Source organism: Strix uralensis, chromosome 6, assembly GCF_047716275.1.
Source record: "Strix uralensis isolate ZFMK-TIS-50842 chromosome 6, bStrUra1, whole genome shotgun sequence".
Lineage (NCBI taxonomy): Eukaryota > Metazoa > Chordata > Aves > Strigiformes > Strigidae > Strix > Strix uralensis.
The window spans coordinates 19,656,708-19,673,192 of NC_133977.1; the positions used below are offsets into that span (position 1 = coordinate 19,656,708).

At 37.3% G+C, this 16,485-nt stretch overlaps 1 protein-coding gene across 1 annotated transcript in view; it reads left to right on the forward strand.

Annotated features, from left to right (window-relative positions):
• Positions 1-16,485, forward strand: part of TTN (titin) — a 242,891-nt gene that overhangs the window by 165,870 nt on the left and 60,536 nt on the right. Inside the window, exons 211-244 of the mRNA XM_074873084.1 lie at positions 91-287; positions 375-680; positions 773-1,051; positions 1,489-1,788; positions 1,891-2,193; positions 2,287-2,661; positions 2,760-3,062; positions 3,528-3,827; positions 3,916-4,212; positions 4,313-4,597; positions 4,688-4,981; positions 5,373-5,672; positions 5,780-6,088; positions 6,179-6,369; positions 6,839-7,268; positions 7,764-8,072; positions 8,485-8,633; positions 8,725-8,757; positions 8,858-8,987; positions 9,087-9,386; positions 9,474-9,791; positions 9,882-10,178; positions 10,286-10,585; positions 11,288-11,602; positions 11,699-11,847; positions 12,718-12,868; positions 12,957-13,238; positions 13,329-13,631; positions 13,719-14,021; positions 14,140-14,421; positions 14,882-15,181; positions 15,268-15,570; positions 15,691-15,999; positions 16,082-16,363. Coding sequence (XP_074729185.1) covers positions 91-287; positions 375-680; positions 773-1,051; positions 1,489-1,788; positions 1,891-2,193; positions 2,287-2,661; positions 2,760-3,062; positions 3,528-3,827; positions 3,916-4,212; positions 4,313-4,597; positions 4,688-4,981; positions 5,373-5,672; positions 5,780-6,088; positions 6,179-6,369; positions 6,839-7,268; positions 7,764-8,072; positions 8,485-8,633; positions 8,725-8,757; positions 8,858-8,987; positions 9,087-9,386; positions 9,474-9,791; positions 9,882-10,178; positions 10,286-10,585; positions 11,288-11,602; positions 11,699-11,847; positions 12,718-12,868; positions 12,957-13,238; positions 13,329-13,631; positions 13,719-14,021; positions 14,140-14,421; positions 14,882-15,181; positions 15,268-15,570; positions 15,691-15,999; positions 16,082-16,363 — 9,284 coding nt within the window. The remainder of the gene's footprint in view (positions 1-90; positions 288-374; positions 681-772; positions 1,052-1,488; positions 1,789-1,890; positions 2,194-2,286; positions 2,662-2,759; positions 3,063-3,527; positions 3,828-3,915; positions 4,213-4,312; positions 4,598-4,687; positions 4,982-5,372; positions 5,673-5,779; positions 6,089-6,178; positions 6,370-6,838; positions 7,269-7,763; positions 8,073-8,484; positions 8,634-8,724; positions 8,758-8,857; positions 8,988-9,086; positions 9,387-9,473; positions 9,792-9,881; positions 10,179-10,285; positions 10,586-11,287; positions 11,603-11,698; positions 11,848-12,717; positions 12,869-12,956; positions 13,239-13,328; positions 13,632-13,718; positions 14,022-14,139; positions 14,422-14,881; positions 15,182-15,267; positions 15,571-15,690; positions 16,000-16,081; positions 16,364-16,485) is intronic.

Below are 16,485 nucleotides of genomic sequence, written 5' to 3' on the forward strand. Positions count from 1 at the left end.
TGCTAATCTCTCTTTATCTGTTTTATTGAGCAAGGAGTCTGAAGTGTTCATATTTCAAGTGCCTAATAGTATTTTCCCCAATTTATTCAGATATGTTATTGAAAAGAAAGAAAAACTAGCCACTCGCTGGGTAAAAGCTGGCAAGACAGCTGGTCCAGACTGCAATTTCAGAGTGACTGATGTCATTGAAGGTACAGATGTACAGTTCCAGGTTCGTGCAGAAAATGAAGCAGGCTGTGGTCATCCCAGTGAACCAACTGACCTTATTCATATTGAAGATCCCATAAGTAAGTAATAGTATAATATACAGTGTATGGATTTGTAGAACAGATGTTCTGGGATAAAAATGACACAATTCGTTACCATTTCTGCAGGTCCTCCTTCACCTCCTCAGGATTTGCATGTCACAGATGCAGGTCGAAAACACATTTGTATTGCATGGAAACCACCTGAGAAGAATGGTGGAAGCCCGATTATTGGGTATAATGTTGAGATGTGCGAAGCAGGAACAGAAAAGTGGATGCGAATCAATTCCCGTCCAATAAAAGATTTAAAATGTAAAGTGGAGGAAGGTGTTGTTCCAGACAAGGAATATGTGCTTAGAGTCAGAGCTGTCAATGCTGTTGGAGCTAGTGAGCCATCAGACATCTCAGAAAAAGTTGTTGCCAAGGACCCAGACTGTAAGAATAAATTCTTTCTTTTTCAGATCTGCACAACTGAAAAAAGAATGGTGTTTGGCAACTTTCTGGTAATATTATACTTACTTTTACAGGTAATCCAACCATTGATCTAAAAACTCGTGACATTGTTGTTGTTAAAGGACAGAAATTACGTATCCCTATACCCTTCAGAGCTGTTCCATCCCCAACTATAACATGGCACAAAGATGGCAAAGAGTTGAAAGCTGGTGACAGAACAACAATGAAGAGTGACTACACCTCTGCATTGCTCGAAGTCATAGACAGTGTTCATGCTGATGCTGGTGTTTATACTATCACACTGGAGAACAAACTGGCATCAACAACTGGCTCAGTCAATGTCAAAGTCATAGGTAAATAAGCTTCTTCCATGCTGAGAAATACACTTATCCTCACTTGAGCCCTGCAGCTGACAGAAGAAAGGACTAGAAAAATCCCTTTTCTGCCATGTGGAGGAATCACTTCAACTCAGACACATGTAGATTGCCGTAAAGGCATTAATGTTACAAAATCCCACAAAAAAAACCACTTTACCCCAATTGGTCTAACTAGTCAATGGCTGCTCAAAGCCTGAGTATTATGAATAGTCACCATAAATATAAAAAAACCTATAAAACTTCTGAATATTTTTTCACCTTTAGGAACATATATTCCTATATATATGCTGTGTAGCCAACATTTGTGGTTTTGGTCTGCTTTCTGCAAAGAAATGCAATATAATTTCATATTTGTAGGAATACAGTTTCCCATCTATTTAGTTAACTAATTTTGTTATTCTTATTTACAACAGGTCCACCTGGACAGTGTAAAGACATTAAGGCAAGCGAAGTAACAAAGAATTCTTGCAAAGTATCCTGGGAACCTCCAGACTTTGATGGTGGTACTCCTATTCTGCATTATGTTCTGGAACGCAGAGAAGCTGGTCGTAGAACATATATCCCAGTCATGTCTGGTGAAAATAAGCTTTCATGGCAAGTCAAAGATCTTATCCCAAACAGTGAATATTACTTCCGTGTTAAAGCTGTCAATAAGATTGGAGGAGGTGAATATCTTGAACTAAGAAACCCAATCATTGCAGAAGACCCAAAACGTAAGCGGTTTTTGCTACTAATTAATCTAGTAAGTTGAATTTTAACCAAAATCTTCATACTTTCTTTTCTCATATGATCCCTCTTTTGCTACTCTTTCACAGAGCCTCCAGATCCTCCTGTTGACCTTGAGGTCCATAATCCAACATCAAAATCAGTAACACTTACATGGAAACCACCCCTGTTTGATGGTGGAAGCAAGATTATGGGCTACATAATAGAAAAGCTCGCTAAGGGCAAGGAGAGGTGGGAGAGATGCAATGACTATCTTGTACCTCTGTTAACTTATCCAGTTAAAGGTCTTGAGGAAGGAAAGGAATATCAGTTTCGTGTTCGTGCGGAGAATGCTGCTGGCATCAGTGAGCCTTCTCGGATTACTCCTTTTGTGAAAGCTGTGGATCCTATTGGTATGAATTGCTCATTTGATTTTAGTAATTGCCATACATTCTCAAACATATTGGAAGATTCTACTCTCCATTTATCATTCTGTGTTATTACAGAGGCTCCAAAAGTCTTCCTGGCTGCAAACCTACAGTCTGGCCTTGAGGTGAAGAGAGGTGATGAGATCATACTTGAGGCACATATTTCAGGGTCACCATATCCATCTATCACTTGGCTGAGGAATGATGAAGTTGTCAGACCAGAGGAAATCAAAAAGAGAGTAACAACATATACAAGGAAGAAGAAGGGTGAAGTTGAGGAAGAGAAGCCTTTCCAGCTTTCACTGCCAGAACGTATGAGTATTGACAACCATAAAGTAGGAGAGTCTGTACTATCAGTTCGTGACTCCATCAGAGCTGACCATGGCACATTTACAATTAAAGTAGAAAATGATCATGGTGTTGCAAAAGCTTCATGTGAAGTCAATGTGTTAGGTATGTAATGAATGTCCTCAAAAACACCTAGTTGTTCAGAATGTTGGGTAAGAAGTGCACAAGATGAGTACTCATCATTTTTCTTGCTTTACTAACAGATATACCTGGGCCTCCAGTCAACTTTGTATTTGAAGATGTGAGGAAAAATTCTGTCATTTGCAAGTGGGAGCCTCCCCTTGATGATGGTGGAAGTGAAATCCTAAACTATGTACTGGAAAAGAAAGACAACACAAAAGCTGAAATGGGCTGGGTCACTGTCAGTGCAACACTCAGACATTGCAAATTCCATGTAACAAAACTGATTGAAGGAAAAGAATATCTCTTCCACGTATTTGCTGAAAATAGAGTTGGACCAGGGCCACCATGTGTTTCAAAACCAATGATAGCAAAGGATCCTTTCTGTAAGTTTTTATTTTGAAATACATTTTCAGAAAACCAGTGTAAAACTACACAGACTCTTAGAACACTCAGCTTCATCTATGTGAATGCTTCCCAGAGGAAACTTGAGGAATGCAATTATTATTTATTGGACATTTTAAACAATTGAAATAAAGGGAAATATTGAAAACATTCTAATTTCAATAATAAAGAAATAAGAATGACAATCACTGTCATAAAACTTTATACTTAAAACACTCACCTGGATACTGACATTCTCTGTGTTCAATAGACTAATAGTTTTACCAAAAGAGAGAACCACTGCAAGTTTGACTACTATTGCAGTTAGGAATCAAAGTTTCTAAGAAAGAGTAGAAGAACCATAAATGACTTAAAATCAATCATTTCTCATATTCTAGTTCTCTCTTAGCTTTGAGTAAGCTCTGAAAAGACAGCAATGATGACAAAATTGCATTTTTTTTTTTCAGCTCCACCAGATCCACCTAATAAACCAGATGTGCAAGATGTTACCAGCAACAGTATGTTGGTTAAATGGAATGAACCAAAAGACAATGGCAGCCCTATCATAGGATATTGGATTGAAAAACGTGAAATTAATAGTACTCACTGGGCTCGAGTCAACAGAAACCTTGTGAATGCTCTGGAAATAAAAGTTGAAGGACTTCTGGAAGGATTAACCTACATCTTTAGAGTATGTGCTGAAAATGCAGCTGGCCCTGGTAAATTTAGTCCACCATCAGATCCAAAAACTGCACAGGACCCAATAAGTAAGTAGCTTAGCAGAAGCTAATAGCAGACAGGTGACAGAATAGGATTCATAGCCTTTAACTTTGATTTACACCTATTTATTTATAGTGCCACCCGGTCCACCGATTCCAAGGGTTGCTGATACAAGCTCAACTTCTATTGAGTTAGAATGGGAACCTCCTGCGTACAATGGTGGTGGAGATATCACTGGTTACCATGTATACAAACAACTGGTGGGAGTAAAAGAGTGGTCACGTTGCACAGAGAAACCCATTAAGGTTCGACAGTATACTGTTAAAGAAGTCAGAGAAGGTGCAGACTATAAACTCCGTGTTACTGCACTTAATGCAGCTGGTGAAGGACCACCCGGTGAAACGGAACCCACAACAGTCGCAGAACCTAAAGGTATTGCAATTGTATTATTTTCAAGAAATGTCCAGCTGCTTAAAAGTTGTTGTTTTAATCTCTCCCTTGAACTAATGAACTGTTTGTATCTCTTCTGCAGAGCCTCCCACTGTTGAGCTGGATGTTTCTGTCAAAGCAGGCATTCAGATCATGGCTGGGCAAACTATTAAAATTCCTGCTACTGTGACTGGACGTCCTACTCCCACCATTGCATGGACTGTGGAGGACGGTGAATTAGACAAAGATCGAGTTGTTATTGAAAATGTTGGCACAAAGTCTGAGTTAACCATTAAGAATGCATTGAGAAAAGACCATGGAAGATACGTAATTACTGCTACCAACAGCAGTGGTTCCAAATCTGCAGGAACCAGAGTAGAAGTATTTGGTAAGACAATATTTTCTGAAATCAACTGAGCATTTCTTATGGTGAGATAATCTTTGGGCTTTATCCTACTTGTTTGATTTTGTTTTCCAGATGTTCCCGGGCCAGTCCTTGACCTAAAGCCAGTGGTCACAAACAGAAAGATGTGTTTGCTTAACTGGTCTGATCCTGAAGATGATGGTGGCAGTGATATCATTGGCTTCATTGTTGAACGGAAGGATGCCAAAATGCACACATGGAGACTAGCTATAGACACAGAGAGATCTAAATGTGATATTACAGGTCTAGTTGAAGGGCAGGAATATAAATTCCGTGTTAGCGCCAAGAACAAGTTTGGTACTGGTCCACCTGTTGAAGTAGGACCCATTCTTGCAGTTGATCCACTAGGTGAGATGACTAATGTTATGGGGTTTTAAAAACAATTTTTAATTATAGGTTAATAAACCAGTATTGTTGTGAGGATTGCTTTCTATACAGAAAGTGTATTTACTTTTCTACTACCTGGATAAGGCATCTGCCTTAAATTAATTACTTCAGTCAGATCTCTGAATCACTTCTGTAAAACTACTATGGTTCTTTATGTAATGATGTCTACTGAGACACTACTAGTTACCTTTTTATCCATATACATGAGAAACTTTATACTATCCATGACCATACTCAGGTACTTTGCATACTAAAGCTATGGCTTTAAAAAGCCAGAGCTACTGTACTCATATGGTTAAAAATTCTCTATTTTTTTAATGCTTTTTTCATTATGATTTATCTGTGTTAACAGGTCCTCCAACAGCACCTGAGAGGTTCATGTACACAGAGAGGACGAAGTCAAGCATTACCCTTGATTGGAAGCCTCCGCGTAGTGATGGTGGCAGTCCTGTCTTAGGATATATTGTTGAGAAGAGGAGACATGATTCAAAAGACTATGAAAGAGTTAATGCAAGGCTGTGTCCAAAAACATCTCTTCTCGTTGAGAACCTTGATGAACTTCATATGTATGAATTCCGTGTCAAAGCTGTCAATGCTATAGGAGAAAGTGAACCATCATTGCCCCTAAATGTAGTTATACAAGATGATGAAGGTATATCTGCTTGAAAGAAATCCATACAAATATCTCCAGAACACTGCAAGGCAATTTCTTTGTTTCATCTCCATCCTTACTCTGTCATTTTTTTTTCTTGTTTTCAGTACCTCCAACTGTTACATTACGCTTGGCTGTGAGAGGAGATACTATCAGAGTGAAGGCAGGAGAACCAGTTAACATTCCTGCTGATGTGACAGGTCTGCCAATGCCAAAGATTGAATGGGACAAGAATGAAGTTTTAATTGACCAAACATCCAGTGCACTTAAGATAACCAAGGAAGAAGTATCTAGAAGTGAGGCAAAAACTGAACTTGCTCTGCCTGCAGCAGTGAGGGATGATAAAGGCACTTACACTGTGAGAGCTTCCAATCGTCTTGGCACTGCATTCCGCAATGTGCATGTTGAAGTGTATGGTAAGGATGCGACATTTGAATAAAATGACAGCTAATAAAATGCTCTGCCTTTTTCTTAATTTAATTCTATGCTCCATTACTTCCATACAGATCGTCCTTCTCCACCAAGAAATCTTGCTGTTTTTGATATTAAAGCAGAATCATGCTATTTAACATGGGATGCACCTCTTGATAATGGTGGTAGTGAAATTACCCATTACATTATTGAGAAACGTGATGCTAGTAGGAAGAAATCAGAGTGGGAAGAAGTCTCCAAAAGTGCTGTTGAGAGAAGATTTGGGGTAATTTATAAAATATCTTTATGAATACATAAAAAATAATAGTGCACATCTAATGAAAACTGCTACTTGCATAGATACCTGTGCTCGTGCTCTATTTAGACTCAAGAATTACTGGATGAATGTTGCCCATCTATGTATGTGTGTTTTCCTCATGTGACAAAACAAAAGAAATTGTTCTCTTTTGCTACTTAATCTCAGCTGAGTTTAGAAGACATCTTCCTTTCCATTTCCCAGCATTATTGATAGCTTTGCCAACAGCAAAAACAAACATAATGACATTTTTATTTATGTTTGGTCCTATGCACATGAAGTAAGAATATCCCTAAGGCATTACATGCAGCTGTGTAATACATAAGCATAGGTATGTCAAAGAGATTCCAAGACAGAGTTTAAAGCGAAAACTGCTGCATAACTTCAAATAAGTTTATTCTGAAAGTAGCCAAATATTGATTTAAATCTTATTTTTCAGGTATGGAATCTTGCAACAAATGAAAAATATCAATTTAGAGTCCGGGCTGTAAACAAATATGGAATAAGTGATGAATGCCTCTCAGAAAAAGTTGTTATTAAGGATCCCTATGGCCTTCCTGGACCTCCTGGAAAGCCAAAAATCTTAGATCGCACCAGATCATCAATGCTGGTGACGTGGGAGCCTCCTCTGAACGACGGTGGCAGCCCAATAACTGGTTATTGGCTGGAGAAGAGAGAGGTGGGAGGTGTCTACTGGTCACGTGTTAACAGGGCTCCAGTAACAAAACCATCAGTAAAAGGTCTACAGTACAATGTGCTTCGTTTGGCTGAAGGTGTTGAATACCAGTTCAGAGTTATGGCTGAAAATCTTGCTGGAATTGGTCCTCCAAGTGAACCATCAGATCCTGCCTTAGCAGCAGATCCCATATGTAAGTATATAATTTGTATGACTATTTTAAGGACTACATCACACCAGAACCAAAATGTGCTATTATTTATATTGATTTTAGTGAAATTACTCCAATGCTTTGTTTTCTTTAAACCCAAAAGAATATATTGACACAAAGTAGTTTCCTGATACTCTGTTTTTCACTGTTTTAAAAATAATTAGCTTTAATTTAATTTTTTTACCTCTTTTATGAACCTTAAACTGTGATTACATCAATACAAACAGTGCCAGATAAACTTGAGTTCAGAATCAGATTTTCATATTATTTTCTTTATTGTTAGAGTTCAATCTTTATGCCTTGTACCTTAAGTATCTCTTAATACTATATGTAATATCTGTATGTATGTTCTAGCATTATACACTATGTATGACAGAAGAAAATAAAAATACTTGCATTCTTATAGAAACTATTCAGAAAAATATAGGCAGACACTAACTGTTAGGTAATTTTTACTTGCTCTTTTTTTTTTACAAGTTGTGCCTGATCCACCATCTTGCCCAGAGGTCAAAGACAAAACCAAATCATCTGTAGCTCTTGCATGGAAGCCTCCACAAAAGGATGGTGGCAGCCCTATAAAGGGATATATTGTTGAAATGCAAGATGAAGGTAGTACTGACTGGAAGAAGGTGAATGAAGGAGACAAACTCTTTCCTACTTGTGAATGTGTTGTTCCCAACTTGAAAGAGCTCAGAAAATACCGATTTAGGGTGAAAGCTGTAAATGCTGCTGGAGAGTCAGAACCAAGTCCTGCAACATCAGACATACCTGTCCAAGATATTCTAGGTAAGTGTTCTGGGAATTAGTTTAGGTATTTATATCTAAATGCCACCTACTGCTGTGAATGTTCAAGCAGGATGCCAGGCAAGCCAAAGTCAAACCAGAACAAACAATTATGCAAAAATATAACAAAAGATTAAAACACATTTTTTGAAAGTGACATGATGACCATTACCAGGGCAGGATCCACTGGAAAACTGATAAGCACCTACAGTTATACTAAGGAAATAATGTTTATTTTATGAAGAAATGACTATGACAAATTTTTCTATTCATATACTCCCCAGCTTCCTTTTTGCACACCCAACATTTCTCACATAAACATGCATTCTGCATGTTGTGGGGGGTTTTAGCTCAATGCTGACAGAAATTTGCTTTCAGTATCTCTTAAAATGTATATATTTAAATATTTTTGCAGAGGAACCAGAAATCTTCCTTGATATTGGAGCACAGGATTTCCTCTCTTGTCGTGCTGGCACAACAATTAAAATTCCAGCTGTTATCAAGGGTCGTCCAGTTCCAAAAACATTTTGGGAGTTTGAAGGAAAAGCAAAGACAACAGCAAAGGTTAGTAAAAGAAAAAGCTTTTTTCTACATGTGTTTCTAGACATTTAAGCCTATCTCCTTTTATATTGACATTATTCCACTTTGTTTATAGGAGGGAGGTCATAATGTACCTGAAGAAGCTCAGGTAAAGCAAACAATTTTTATAACTTTAGTATTGTTGCATTTTTCAAACATAAATATTTAAAGCTGATCTATAACTTCTCTTTTTTTTCTATAATACACAGGTGGAAGCAACTGATACACGTTCAGTGATTATCATCCCTGAGTGCAACAGAAGTCATTCTGGACGATACAGTATTACAGCAAAGAACAAAGCAGGACAAAAAACTGTGCATATCAGAGTCAATGTGCTTGGTATGGCTTACACATGTTGAAGTATTCAAATACTAGATTTATTCTTATTTTTCTACATAATTATGTAAAATTGTTTCTATTGTGCTTTTACTTTAACAGATGTCCCAGGCCCACCAAAAGACCTAAAAGTAAGTGATATCACAAGAGGTAGTTGTAAACTTTCATGGAAGATGCCAGATGATGATGGTGGAGATAGAATCAGAGGCTATGTTATAGAGAAAAGAACTATTGATGGGAAGGCCTGGACTAAAGTCAATGCAAACTGTGGAAGTACATCCTTTGTTGTACCTGATCTCATATCTGGCCAAGAGTATTTCTTCCGAGTACGTGCAGAAAACCGTTTTGGTGTTGGCCCTCCTGCAGAAACCATCCAACGCACCACAGCCAGAGATCCAATCCGTAAGTGTAATAAAAGTCAAATAAATTCTTTAAAACCAGATGGTACCGTACAGTGGATTTATTCACATTTCTGTTTTGTTTGTGAAGATCCTCCTGATCCACCTATTAAACTAAAGATTGGCCTTGTAACCAAGAACACAGTCAGCTTGACATGGAAACCACCGAAGAATGATGGTGGAGCTCCTGTTACACATTATAATGTTGAATGTCTCCGCTGGGATCGTACTGGAGAAGTGAAAGAGACTTGGAAGCAATGCAACAGACGTGACGTGGAGGAAACAAAGTTTACTGTTGAGGATCTTGTAGAAGGTGGAGAATACGAATTCAGGGTCAAAGCTGTAAATATAGCAGGTCCTAGTAGGCCTTCAGCCACTGTTGGCCCACTTGTTGTCAAAGACCAGACATGTAAGTACTAACTGATACCAGTAAATACAAATTCCATTTTAAAATTATGAAGTATTTTTCTATGTTAATTTTTTCAACATTTCATTGTAGGTCCACCATCTATTGAACTCAAAGAATTTATGGAGGTTGAAGAAGGAACAGATGTTAACATTGTGGCCAAGATAAAGGGTGTACCCTTCCCCACATTAACGTGGCTAAAAGCTTCTCCAAAGAAACCAGATGACAAAACACCAGTGCTGTATGATCAACATGTCAACAAGATCATTGGTGAAGATACTTGCACTTTATTGATTCAGCAGTCTCGCAGAAGTGATACAGCCTTATATACTATAACAGCTGTAAATAATCTGGGAACTGCTTCAAAGGAGATGAGACTAAACGTTCTGGGTAGATATCAAGAACTCTTATGCATTGCATAAATCAATAGCATTCATGTGATACTTTATTTTCATGGCATTTGAATTCATTCTTCTTTATAAAAATGTATCTTTTAGGTCGTCCAGGACCTCCAGTGGGACCTATTAAATTTGAATCCATTTTGGCTGATAAAATGACAATATCATGGCTTCCTCCATTAGATGATGGTGGTTCTAAGATTACAAACTATGTTATAGAGAAAAAAGAAGCAAATAGGAGGACATGGGTACCTGTTACTAATGAGCCTAAGGAGTGCTTATTCACTGTTCCTAAGTTGATGGAAGGCCATGAATACGTGTTCCGCATTATGGCACAAAACAAATTTGGTATTGGAGAACCTTTGGATAGTGAACCAGAAACAGCACGAAACCTTTTCAGTAAGTAGGAATATGCTTTCAAATTATGTCAGTTGTTTTTATATACTAGTATGTGTACAGCATCTGTTAAACACCACTCCTACTTTTCTCTCTTTACATAAGTAAATTTTCTAGAATAGCTTGAAGAGTTTTAGCATTGGTAGTTAGTTCTTGAAAGCACATGTAGTACTTAAGAAAATACTTTTCTCCCTCTTTGTTATATATTCAAATACAATCAAGGGGTTATTTTAAGGTTTAAATGTATGAATAAGGGTTTATCTGATAAGATTCAGGTCATTCTGTTGTATTTGAGACATTATTGACCTCTCAGATGAGGAAGGGTTTATTTCCTGCCTTCAGTTTTGAAAGAGAAATTAGACAGTGTACCTCTGATGTAGAAGGAATGTTAGGCTGGCAAGAGAAAATCATTCTTAAAGCATCCAAGGTTAGGCTGAGCACTGAAATGAGGTACTGATCCAGGAAGGCAAGAAAAATTCATTTTTGACAATTGTTTTTTGAAGGAAAGATATGTTATATTTCATGGAAGTGTATGTACCTGAATAGGGATGGGAAGGTGAATGAGGGAAGGAGTCTCATACAGATGGGTAACTACATAACACAGCTGTGACCATGTCAGTGCATAGATCTGTTTTGCACTCTAGCTATCTCAATCTTTCTTTAGCACTTCTTTTTTTACAAGCTATGTGTGAATTTTTCCCCCAGCTGTTCCTGGACCATGTGACAAGCCAACAGTTAGCAGTATAACACGTGACTCAATGACTGTAAACTGGGAAGAACCAGAACATGATGGTGGCTCTCCTATTACTGGTTACTGGTTGGAGCGCAAAGAGACTACTGGAAAGAGATGGACCAGGGTTAACCGTGATCCTATAAAACCTATGACACTGGGCGTTTCATACAAAGTTACAGGTCTTATTGAAGGCTCTGAATATCAGTTCCGTGTTTCAGCTATCAATGCAGCTGGTGTTGGTCCACCGAGCATGCCATCTGATCCAGCAATTGCTAGAGATCCTATTGGTAAATATTTTAGATTCCTATTTTTTAATTTGAAAATATTCAAGTAAGAACATAGAATATATTGTTATGCTGTAATGGTATGATGATATTTTTCAGCCCCACCTGGCCCTCCTATTCCAAAAGTTACTGATTGGACAAAGTCTTCTGTAGACTTGGAGTGGACTCCACCACTAAAGGATGGTGGTTCTAGGGTCACTGGCTACATTGTTGAGTATAAAGAGGAAGGAAAGGAAGAATGGGAACGGGTAGGTAGAAAAATATTACAGAATCTGCATTTCTTCTCTCTGTGTGCCTATCAAAAGAAATTGCTCTGGAAAATGTATTTTTTACAAATTTGCACTATGCAAGTTAATTCCTAAAGGTTCATATTTTTGCATTATCTTCATATGTTTAAAATATAAGACCAAATGTAAAAGTCAGTAGCTGTACCTCCACCACATCAAGTTAACTTTGCAGTTTACTAATCTTAGAATTTTAAAATTTCTGTTTAAAGATCTGAGAAAATATGTAGGTAATTTGTGATAAAAAAACAGAAGGCAAGACCAAGTTAGAACTGGCACAAAAGTAAGTCTCACTGGTGTCAAATGTGCCAAATCATTTGCAACTCTATGTCCCTACATTTTCTTACTTTTTTCAATAATGCATTACTGAATTATTTTTTTCAGTAATACATTACTGAAAGTTTAACTATTGGCTATTTGTTTTATCTCCATAAACATTTGGGTGCATTTTAAGTAGTACCTAAATTTTCTGCACTGTTTCCAGATAAACAAGCTTCATATTTAGGTTTAAAAAGAACAAAGAATTCCTTTTTTTCCTACTCTCACTTATATGAATCTATTTGTCCAATAATACATGTAATTCTTCTGAGACCACAGACCATTGTAATTGCTGTAATATCCTTGCTGTTAGAATTATCAAAAAGGTGAATCTTCAGAATAGCTTGTATGTCCATGTCTTGTATTTCTTTACACAGATTCTGAAGAATTCTGTGTGAGCTAGATCCATGTATGCTTAAGATTGTCTCATGCTTGTAAATGTGAAACAACATCTGATTTAAGATTTGTTTCAAACATCACAAATTGATGATACCTTGATGTTATATCTTTTTCCAGGTAAAAGATAAAGAAATTAGAGGAACCAAGTTCGTTGTGGCAGGATTAAAAGAAGGATGTTTTTATAAATTTAGAGTTAGAGCAGTGAATGCTGCTGGCATTGGAGAGCCTGGAGAAGTTACAGACATTATTGAAATGAAGGACAGAATTGGTATTTATCATTTACATATACATTTTTAGTACCTCTAAGTCGAAGTGGGAAAAAAAATTCATGGAATTGTTTTGTTCACCTCCCACAGTGGCTCCTGATATTAATTTGGATGCAAGCGTCAGGGACAGAATTGTTGTTCATGCTGGAGGAGTAATTCGGATCATAGCATATGTCTCAGGAAAACCAGCTCCCACAGTGACTTGGAGCAGGGATGACCGAGCTTTACCAGAAGAAGCCAAAATTGAAGAAACAGCTATTAGTTCTTCTTTGGTCATCAAGAATTGCAAGAGGAGCCATCAGGGTATATACACTCTTCTTGCTAAAAATGCCGGTGGTGAGCGGAAGAAGAATATTATTGTTGATGTGCTAGGTAAATAGCAATTTCAGTCCTTGTGAACAAGTAAAATTTCATAACATTCAGCATGTACACTTAAATACTCCATTTCTTCTTTGCTTTCAGATGTGCCAGGCCCAGTTGGTATGCCATTCCTTACTGAGAACCTAACCAATGACTCTTGTAAATTGACATGGTTTACTCCAGAAGATGATGGTGGTTCACCTATTACCAACTATATAATTGAAAAGCGTGAATCTGACCACAGAGCTTGGACTCCAGTAAGCTGCACAGTTACAAGACAGAATGCGACTGTTCAGGGACTCACTGAAGGGAAAGCCTACTTCTTCCGAATTGCAGCTGAGAATATAATTGGCATGGGTCCATTCACAGAGACAACAAAAGAGCTTGTCATTAGAGACCCAATAAGTAAGTTTATTTTCAATTATAGATTACTATCATATGAGAGAAATATGCAGAAAAATGCATTTACCGTATTTTTTTGTTTATTCACAGCTGTTCCTGACCGTCCAGAAGACCTGGAAGTAAAAGCAGTTACCAAGAACTCTGTTACATTAACTTGGAACCCTCCAAAATATAACGGAGGCTCAGATATCACCATGTACGTTCTAGAGAGCCGTCTCATTGGAAAAGAGAAATTCCACAAAGTTACAAAGGAGAAAATGCTTGATAGGAGATACACTGTAGAAGGTCTGAAAGAGGGTGACACCTATGAGTACCGTGTGAGTGCTTGCAATATTGTGGGGCAAGGCAAGCCATCATTTTGCACAAAACCAATCACATGCAAGGATGAAATTGGTATGTATGTTTTTCATATTTCTTTTTAAAACAGTGATTACATTTACTGATTCCTTACTTCTTCTTATTAATATTGCTGACATTTGCGGGCATTGTGTTTTTTAATATCGTCTTTCAGCTCCTCCATCACTTGACCTTGACTTTAGAGACAAACTTATTGTCAGGGTTGGTGAAGCTTTCAGCCTGACTGGACGTTACTCAGGCAAGCCTGCACCAAAGGTTACTTGGCTAAAGGATGATATTGTTGTGAAAGAAGATGACCGTACAAAGATCAAGACAACTCCTACAACTCTTTGCTTGGGGATACTAAAATCTGTCCGTGAAGACTCAGGCAAATATTGTGTTACTGTGGAGAACAGCACAGGATCAAGAAAAGGATTTTGTCAAGTTAATGTTGTTGGTAGGTTTCACTGAACAACAGTATTGTCTGTGATATTTAGTAGTGATTAGAATTCACTGGATTCTATAAAATGTAAATATTAAAATGTGTTCTTTATTAAAATAATTTGATTTACTGCATTCTCATTTATGCTGAAATACTATTTATTCATTTTGAGTACATAGTTAACTCTGTCTTAGTTTATTCAGCATGAATAATTTAATGTCCCTACATACATTTAGAGAATGTCAACACTGTAGAAAATGTCAGTCACCAAATACCTTATAAGCATTAAGGAATTAAGTGCAGTGAGTCAAACACATATTAAAGAGAAATAGTCTTGAATTCTTGATTCCTTATTAAAACTGTGATGCCAAGTCTCTAGTTTCATAATATATTTACTGCATTGACACTGTTTAATTTATGTCATTATCTGAAGTTCTTATAAAAGCGTGGATATGCTTTATTTCTTCTTAAACAGATCGCCCATCACCTCCAGTAGGCCCAGTTATATTTGATGAAGTTCATAAAGATCATATGGTAGTTTCCTGGAAACCTCCATTAGATGACGGAGGCAGTGAAATTACAAATTATATTATTGAGAAGAAGGATGCACACAGAGACCTGTGGATGCCAGTTACATCTGCCACAGTTAAGACAACATGCAAAATACCTAAGCTGCTTGAAGGAAAAGAATATCAAATTCGAATTTATGCTGAAAATCTTTACGGCATAAGTGATCCTCTCATCTCTGATGAGATGAAAGCCAAGGACCGTTTCCGTATGTTATTCATTTGCAATCTTACTTTGATGTTTTAATCTTTACTCTGTTTGTAGTGTTCATAAACTCTTTTTTTTTCCCCCAAGGTGTTCCTGATGCACCTGAGCAACCAATCATTAAGGATGTTACCAAAAACTCTGCAGTAGTGGTTTGGAACAAACCATATGATGGAGGCAAGCCAATAACAAATTATATTGTAGAAAAGAAAGAAACAATGGCTACAAGATGGGTCAAAGTTACCAAAGACCCGATTTTCCCCAGTACTCAGTTCAAAGTACCTGACCTTCTTGAAGGCTGTCAATATGAATTCCGTGTTTCAGCAGAAAATGAAATTGGCGTTGGTGATCCTAGTCCACCATCAAAGCCAATTTTTGCTAGAGACCCAATTGGTAAAGTATTAAATTTCATTTCTCATTTAAATTTTAATCCACTCTTCATTTCAGTTAGAAAATAATTTTAATAGTTTCTCTTTTTTTCCCCATTTCTTTCTTTTCTTGCTTTTTAAACAGCAAAACCAAGTCCACCTGTTAATCCAGAAGCAGTAGATAAAACTAAAAATTCAGTTGATTTATCTTGGCAACCACCACGCCATGATGGTAATGGCAAGATAATTGGCTACCTTGTTGAGTATCAGAAAGTTGGAGATGAAGAATGGAAAAAGGCCAATCTTACAGCAGATTCTTGTCCTGAAACAAAATACAAAGTCACTGGCCTTACTGAGGGTTTGACCTATAAGTTCAGGGTCAAGGCAGTGAATGCAGCAGGTGAATCTGAACCAGCCTATGTTCCTGATCCAGTAGAAGTAAAGGACAGACTTGGTAAGTTTAATAAAAGCAGAGGAGTTTACCTAAGAAGAAATTTTTTCCCTCATTTTCTAAAAACATATAATTTTGATTCCAGAACCTCCTGAGCTGATACTTGACGCTAATATGGCCCGAGAACAGCATGTAAAAGCTGGAGATACCCTGAGACTTAGTGCTGTTATTAAAGGTGTTCCATTCCCAAAAGTTTCTTGGAAGAAAGGAGATCATGAGGTCTCACCCAAAGCTGATATTGAGGTTACAGGAGTTGGCAGTAAGCTTGAAATTCGTAACACTGTCCATGAAGATGGTGGAATTTACTCCCTGACAGTTGAAAATCCAGCTGGTTCAAAGACTGTTTCAGTAAAAGTCGTGGTCTTAGGTAATCTTTTTGATTTTCCTTTTGTACTGCATGTTTTTATTTTATAACTAGAGATTAAGAAATAAAGGAATGTCTGGAAAATATCAATAAACTGAGTTATAATAAATGCACAGTAGAAAAAG